The sequence below is a fragment of the Pristis pectinata genome, chromosome 10 (assembly GCF_009764475.1).
Source record: "Pristis pectinata isolate sPriPec2 chromosome 10, sPriPec2.1.pri, whole genome shotgun sequence".
Classification (NCBI taxonomy): Eukaryota; Metazoa; Chordata; class Chondrichthyes; order Rhinopristiformes; family Pristidae; genus Pristis; species Pristis pectinata.
The window spans coordinates 12420554-12429110 of NC_067414.1; the positions used below are offsets into that span (position 1 = coordinate 12420554).

At 40.8% G+C, this 8557-nt stretch overlaps 1 protein-coding gene across 1 annotated transcript; it reads right to left on the reverse strand.

The window, feature by feature from the left end:
* Positions 1–300: 300 nt before the first annotated feature.
* Positions 301–8557, reverse strand: fam89a (family with sequence similarity 89 member A). Its single transcript, XM_052024724.1, has 2 exons — positions 8167–8557; positions 301–2973 (listed from the first exon to the last, which is right to left on the reverse strand). Exons 1-2 carry the CDS (start codon positions 8479–8481, stop codon positions 2695–2697), a joined length of 594 nt encoding a protein of 197 aa, XP_051880684.1. The 5' UTR covers positions 8482–8557; the 3' UTR covers positions 301–2694.

Here is an 8557-nt window from a genome sequence, read left to right on the forward strand (position 1 = left end):
CAGGTCCTCTGCAAGGAAATGTGTGTCATCCCAATTAATTTGCCACATCCAGTCATGCTGCATCACTGTTAGGAGTGACACAGCTTGTACCATTCTCAAAAGCCTAGATCAGTGTCCGCTCAGACCGAGGTAAAAGGATCACAAGCGTCACCCAACAAGTAGGCGCAGTTAAGTCACTATTATCTGCAGGCTGAATTGCATCTCCCCCATGCCTCCACCACCACATTCTTTCATCCACAGTAAACACATTGCAGAAATATGCAAGAAATGCACATACACAAAACACAAGCCGAAAGCAAATCTGTTAGCAGTTTAGGTTTATTATCCTTTAGGAAAACATCCACTTTTCAACATGGTTTCTGTATTTGGTCACTGCATCTTTAAAAGTGAGGTTTAAACAAAAAAAATCACAGTAAAGTTTTATAATACGTGAAATACACTTGAAATGTGTGCATTCAGCAATAGGCTGGGCATCTAGAGTTCCTATGTTTCTTTGCTAACAAATGTAATGATGAAAGGTTTTTTCTTCCCAGGTTTTAGCCTAAACAAGTTAGAGCCCATTACACTGCATGCAGATTAGTCTCACGTATAACCACAACCACTCCAAAGAAGCCAAGAGCTAATATTTGAAATATACAAGTGCAAATGGACAAGAAGCACGTTTTATAATGAATGTCCCAGCTGCATAAAAACCTGCTTTCACTGGACACATTCAGTATAGTAAACTGGAAGACTTGTTGATTTTGCAGTTTTTTTTAAATAACAAATAGGACAGTCTTAAAATTGCACCAATTAAAAATCAAAACAGTTAATTGTGTAGGAGGCAAGAACAAATTACAAATCACAAGTGTCATTGTCTTTTTTGAAAACATTCTAGTGGTCAGTATAATCAAGTGATGTTAAATTCCCTTGCAATGTTGAAAGAAAAAAAATCAGTTACTCTCGAAAGGCCATGCACAAGTACCTAGTCAGAAAACTTAGTACAAATAGCTAGCACTTGAAATGCAAGTCCAAAAAAATCAGAAAGTCCTGTGCAAAAGTTATTGAACTGGATTTTCTATCCTCTTAAAGTGTCCTAAACAAAACATTTTCAATTATAATTCTGCACCAAACTTTATAAATTAGAAATATTAAAAAAGCTGAATTAACAGTTTCAAACATCAAACCTCACGATACAAAATGAGCAGATATAAAAACAGATTTGCAAACCATGAAAGAATTAAAGAAACTGCATTTTCAATATAGGTCTCTGTTTAGAGAAGAAAGTTCACTCTACGTGAAGTAGCCCCAGTTGCATGTTTATCTTCCATTTATAATAAAACAATTTAATTTGGTATAAAAGCTATTGATCTCCTTAATGAAATTTGTATACTCTTGCTGGGCTTTAATCCTTGGATTATTATTATTTTTAAAAACCCAGAGTACCTTTGCAGTACAAGTTTATAAAAATCAAGTAAATAAAATTCATTATGACTTGACCAAGGAGATTAGTTCCTGATGACAATTCAAGTAGTGCTGCAGTTAAGTGATGGGATTTGGTTGTCTCCTACTTCACACAAATACATTTTATTCTGCAGTAAAATATTGCTGTTGCTTTAATAAATTCAGATCATCCTATATTCAACTCATTCACCTCATGACCACCTCAGGGCTAATCTAATTATTTCATTTTCATTATTCACTAGCAGTTATGCAAATATTTAATTACATCTTTGTAATAATTAGTATTAAATCATTCTTTCTAGACAATTCCCAGGAACTCTTTCACAACAGCTTTATATTCTGCTGGCTACTTTCCAGCTTGCACATTACAATTTGTATTTTTCAGTGTGTTTTGGATCATTAGACCAGGTAAAAACCATCTTTTCTGGATTAGTGCAGAACAAGACAGCCCAGGTTAGGTGTAATGATACAAAAATTCCCAGTTTAATACATTCCTACTTCATGTTAAGGTCAATACACTCCAAATATACTGACAAGCTTAATCACTTTCCAGTTTACTCTAGTCCAGAACTGCTGTACATCTCTTCAAACAGGAAGGGCAGGACAGTCTGACATGCAGAACCGCATCAACATTTTATTGTCACCACAAAGTATTTACACATGGCAGGGGGTGGATTTTCATTCTGATACAACGCAATTAGAAGGATTGGTTTAATTCTTCTGTGACTGCAATTTTGCAAGATTTTTTAAACCAAACAAGTTCTCAGCCCTTAATATGGTAATCACAGTGTTTTATATTGTTTATGCCTACAAACTCATTTGTTCAACTTGAGAATTAAGCCTGCCACTTTGCTACTTTGATTACTCAAAGACCAAGTAACAACAGCCCAACACTAGTGCTTCGGCATCTAGAAATAGTAAGCCTGGCCTTAGCCACAAACTTAAGTCCCTGCTTTGGCATCAGCCAAAAACAAATAAATAGTACTTGGCTCAAAGCGATTTGCTCCTTTCAAATAAAAGACAGTTAAGTACCAATCTTATCAAATGATCCTTACATGAATGTGTACAATGCTACAAATGACACAGCTTAAGTAATTTAGCTTAATGAACTCTGGTTACTATAACTTTCTCTTTCCACCATCCACCCCATCATCTCCCCAGATCGCATTGACCCCCATTCTAACTGGTTTCAAAAATCTACAACAGTATTATCTTGGAAACAGTGTGAAGGTCAAGGCCACAGAACATCCCCTATATGATAATGTGAAAAGAATCCTGCATCCACTGGTCTCGGGAATTGAGAGTTTTAGGCACTGCAAGATTTGTCTCCAAGTTGTCAGCTTTCCCATTTTCCACACCTTCCTGGAAATATTCTTCCTCTTCATCGAAGTATCCATTTTCCAATCCATAGGAGCAATCTGAATTTGCTGCAGCTGATAAGTCTTGGCATGTTCCTTTATATTCCTGAATGGATTCATAAAGAGACCACAGCTGGCAGAGCAACGACATATCTAACTGGCGCAGACCAACCTGTTATATTTACAGAAAAAGATAGAACTTTTAAATGATTGACACAACATTTTGCACTTAGATTACAATGCAAGCTCAAACTAAAAATGTATTCAAATGAATGCATGCACAAAGTTATACAGGGAGAAGCAATGTTTCATGATGGTGCACTAGCAACTTGAATGAATCACCACTTTTGTTAAAGATATAGGGATGGGGCGGTGGGGGGGGGGGGGGGGGGGTGGTGGGTTGCAGCAAGGCAGTGGTTAGAAAAACAAAATTCCACAGCCTTCCAACACAGTTCCAGAACAAGCTTGGAAAGTGTGAATAAATGGTCAGAACAAGACTTGAGGCCCAAGATTTTCCCACCAGTTTCAAATGATACTTGAGGCAGAAGCCTCTATTGCCTTTAAACATATCCCAGCCCATTCCAGCAATTCTCTCCATGTTGTGCATCAGAAGGAGCGAACCAGGGTTGCGAGAATTCCTTGGTTCCTAGGGGATCTGCCAGAACATGCAAAAGATTGTGTTATGCATCTAACATGGTTTAACATAAAACTTAAAGGAACCATGATAAAATTAAGATTAGCAATATTAAGAAAATTATGAATATATTAAGGGAGTATAGATGAAGATGAGGAGAGACCAAACGAATATACCTGAAAAAGGCTAGAAAAGATGCAAGGAAATAAGGCCTTAAAAGAAAAATATAAACTTTGCTTTGAGCATTTGGGGATCATTCAAGAATGATAGGGGAACCTGGCTGTGGAGGATCTTAAATAAACTTAGCATCAGGTTTGACTGCACTTGTGCAAGATAGAGAGGAACAGTGGCACAAATGACCAATGGAAACGAGTTGATTATTTTGGGGGAAAAAGTAGTAGAACTCAGGCAGTCAGCATGCATCTTGGGATGCTAAAGGACATCAGTCAAAGAGATAGAGGCCCTGATTATATTATATATATTGATCTCCAATAGTTGAGCAAACTGCAAGATAGAATAGATAAAGTAATACCTTGGTTGAAGGTCAGTGACAGCTTAACATTTTACTATAAATATTCTTAGGTTTTAATGATACTAGGCCCCAACAGAAGAAATTCAGCCATTAGGTTTCAAGTGGGCTGATCTTTTGGACTTGATCCAAATTGGACATTTCAGTTTTACAAGTTTTCGTCTTTCACACATGCCCCTGCTTGGCTTTCTAATCATTTCTAAAGCTGGGCAAGCAAACATCCTGTAAAATAATCTTAAGATCTTTGAATTGGTTTGTTTCACAACAAGTTAATAGAGCAACAGTAATGATCAGATTTGCTCAAATTACTGGACCTGTGCAAAAATATGCATCTATACTTAAAAACTATTCTCACACCCAGTCAGTGAAAAACCAGCCCAAAGCTTTGCAAAAGGATGTACAACTAATACAACTACACCAGGTGTGAGGTAACCAGCATACTATAGATATCACAACCTACATTCATGGATTTTCAAGTTCAACTGAATATTTCCAACACATGTACAAATATCATTCAATTGAGAATGCAAGGAGCAAGGACATTTAAAAAAAAGCTGTTGATCTTCGTAAAAATAATTTTAGAAGCATAGTAAGGAAGAAATGTGGATACTACTTGGAATGAAACAGAATACACAGTGATCCGGGTTGGGGTGTAGCAGCAACAAAACATCTTCCAGGAGAAAATCAGTCACATCAAAAACAAAAGGGCATGGGTTTAAAGTGAGAAGAAGGAGCTTATCTGAAACTCTCTGCCAGAAGAGGTAGTGAAGTCAGATACAATCACCACATTCATTCAAGAGTCATTTAGACAGACACTTAAATATGCAAGTCTTAAAAAGATACAGATCTAAAGCAGGTAAATGGGATTAGTGTAGATGGGCAAAAAGGTCAGCATGGACATGGTGGGCTGAAGAGTTGTACAGCACAGAAACAGGCTCCAAGACTCTGTCTTGCACCATTTCATTTGCTAATTCTGACCCTAAACAGCCTCAGAAAGAAATATCAATAGCTCATAGGTGTACCTTGGTGAATTATTATGATGAAGCTAGCCATTGGCTTCGATTTGTATTCCACAGATTATTGCATCTATCTTATGGCTCACAATGTGCCACTACAATCCATATCCATTATTAACAAAGTCTTCTGATGGCTTGAACAAACATCAGGATCAGGAGGCAATCCTTTCTCCATTGATTTAACAAGGTGAGAACTGGAAAAGTGAAATAAATTCATGCAAGTTAGCGATTAGCATAGCTTCGCTAACTGACTGCTCAATAGCAAGGCCTTCATATTAAGTAATAGACTTGGAAACTTGATATTCCACTTATTAAATTAAGCAAAGCATGTAAATTCCAAAGATGGGAACAAGATTGTAATCAGTCAGGATAAGGATTCTAATAAAAAGAGCTTACATGAAGAGTCTGCAAAAAGAAAAGCAATCAATGCAATTCAGTTGATCTGCCATCTTAACTTCCATGAACAGGAGTAGTTAAACATTTCTAAATGCCAAAAGATGTCAAGTTAGTTGCTAATTTTAAATCTGACATTGGTTAGCAAAACTTATCAAATGAATTTAATGGATATGGGTAAGAGGAACTATAAATTTGAATCTCAGTTCAGCATGAACTTGAACGATGGAACCAGTTCGAGGAGTGATTGATCTACTCCTACTTCTATGGTCCTAACTGCAGTCAAAATTTGCCTTTATAATACAGCAACTATGCAGCTAACATGGGCAAGTCGTCTCTCCACAATAACAGAACAGTAGTTAGTCCAAGGCGTACTGTTCCAATTACTTTAAACATTAGGTCACACTATGGCTGCAAGCCAAATTTATACTCTGTATGGGAAACATACTGGTAAAGAGCTCAAATGGAAATAGAAAACAGTGATCTGTGTACTTCTGTGTATCACCAAGAACGGTGAAAAAGAGCTCACTGACAATAGACAAAACAATCCATTTTGGGATGAAAGCAGGGAAGGTTGGAGAAAGTGGGAAAGAAGCCAACTGGTGCAGATGCCCAGCAGTGGTCAGTTAAAGAGGCACTATTACAACCTAAGCAAGTGTAAAGTGTTTGCAATTTAGCCAAAAAGAAATCCAATCCATGAGTGCTAAAGTGTGTGTAAGTATATATATTTTATGGAGAAGAACAAGGTTAAATGTTTTCTTGGCTATAATATAATTCACTGAGTATTTTAAGAGATTTGAACCCACCCTAGGATGCAAGAGAGGATATGTCATGCAGAGGAAGGCACCAAATGATGCCAGCGCTAGTATACATTGGCTAGAATGATAGGAAAGGAATTTCAGATCTTTTTTTTCCTTGTTTAATTAGCCTTGGGTTTTGCCTCTTGCAAGAAATAACCATTGTGCCAAGATTTTGGTCCTGTTAAAACATCTGGAATACACAAGATGGAAATAAACTGTGGCAATTTTTTTCTGTATGCCTTTTGGTATTTGTATACAGGTAGTCCCTGGGTTACACAGGGTTCCTTTCCTGAGAACTGTCCATAAACTGATTTTTCCACAAGTCAGACACAAATGATTTCAATGAGGATCAGTTAATGTGAACATTTGTTTATTGTCTTCCCTGTGATTATAATGGTAAAGAATCAGAATGTCCAATGGCTAGTTTCAATGGCTTTCAAGTATCAATGAGTGTTACATTGTTTGATAAATTTTACAAATGCCAATAGAAGACATTGCCTTGTCAGTTTCCAAAGCAAATCTTTTAAGTGGATTCCCACTGTAAACCAGCAGCCTACAGAGAGGTAAACAAGTTGTTTTGAAGACTGATTGTCTTTTGAATTAACTAGTTGCTACCCCATTTCATACTCTTGAAGATGTTTGCATTTCTGTAACTAACTTTCCCCATCTTGAAATAAAAATCTTTAAAATTTAAATTGTGAAGGTCAGATTTCCACAAATCAGGTCTCCTGTAACCTGGGGAGCACCTGTATATCCATCACTTTCTGTTCATCTATTAACAACCCAGTTTATAACAGTGGGGACTTAGTGACAATCTCAACCCAATACACTAAGGAATGATTGTCCATCAGGGTTACCTGGAAGAGCATCCTATTGGTTCCCCCCCCCCCCCCAATACCAGATATTGGAGATATGATAGCACAGTGATTAATTTACTGGATTAACAATCAAATGGCACAAGTTCAAATTCCATCAAATTATGGTTAATTAACTGAATACTGAAATTTAAATTAAATTAAAATTTGTATGAAAATACATGTATGTGATTGAATCTTAACTGCACCCTAAAATAGGCAAAAATTAGTTCAGGGCAGTTAATGTTTAGTGTTGCCTGTGACACAACTCACCCGCAAATAAAGACAATTAAGACGATTTCATATTCAATGTGCAAAACTGTTATAACAGCAAACGTTTCTACTTCTTTCTCACAGGATGTATATCAGACATAAAATGATGCATCTGAATGTTGTGCTCTATCCAAAGCTGGTGCATAGCACTGAACAACCCCAAGTGTGGCATGATACTCCTCACTGCCCAGGAACATGGAACAGCACAACCAGCTTCTGGGCAAGCCTCCAGAAGCGTGGGACAAGGCAAACCCCAGGCCACAAGAGAGCAATGAACGCAGGTATCACTCATCCTCAGAGTTACAGAAAAGGGCATGCTCCCCAGGGTAGGGAGCACCGTGGCACACCACTGGCACCATGAGCACCCCAGGGCAAGGAACACCACAGCATACCCCTGGCACCATGGCACACCCCTGGCACCGTGAGCACCATGAGTACCCCAGGGCAGGGAGCACCATGGCACAGCCCTGGCACACCACTGGCACCCCAGGGCAGGGAGCACCACAGCACACCCCTGGCACCCCAGGGCAGGGAGCACCACAGCACACCCCTGGCATCATAGCACACCACTGGCACTGAGCACCATGGCACACCCGGCACAGTGGGCACCCCAGGGCAGGGAGAACCACAGTACACCCCAGCACCACTGCACACCACTGGCACCCCAGGGCAGGGAGCACCACAGCACACCCCTGGCATCATGGCACACCACTGGCACTATGAGCACCCCAGGGCAGGGAGAACCACAGCACACCCCTGGCACCATGGGCACCCAGGGGGGAGGGGGTCCTGGCACCAGGGGTATTCCGGGCCGGTGTACCAGTGCACCCTGCTGCCGGGCTCCTCCCCCTCCGCCTTGCACTCACCATCTCTTTGCGGAGCAGGGCCAGCGCGGCGTCCAGGTTGGCGGGCTTGCTGGGCTGCTGTGCGCGGCGGCTGGCCGCGGGCCGGGCCCGGCTCAGCTCCTCCTGGATCATGCAGCGCTTGGCGTACACCCGCTCGATGTCGCGCCAGGAGCCGCCGCTCGAGTTCAGCAGGCCGCTCAGGCTCTTGGGCAGCGGCGGCAAGCCCTGCAGGCACGTCGTGTTGGGCGCCGCCCCGCCGTTCGCCTGCCTGCCGGCCATGTCAGCCGCTCCCCGGGGCAGCTCCGGCTGGTGAGGAGGGAGTGGGGGAGGGTCCATCACTCCCTTCGCCGTTCCTCGGGGGACTGGGCGGCTCTCACCTCCCACGCATGCGCACCTCCCTCAGCCGGCGCCC

What these genes read in the sequence shown, in the direction of transcription:
- fam89a (XM_052024724.1), bottom strand. Translation starts at nt 8,481, where the DNA reads ATGGACCCTCCCCCACTCCCTCCTCACCAGCCGGAGCTGCCCCGGGGA. An exon ending in CCCTGCTCCGCAAAGAGATG is followed by an intron (nt 2,974 to 8,166) that starts GTGAGTGCAAGG and finishes TAAATATAACAG; the next exon opens with GTTGGTCTGCGCCAGTTAGA.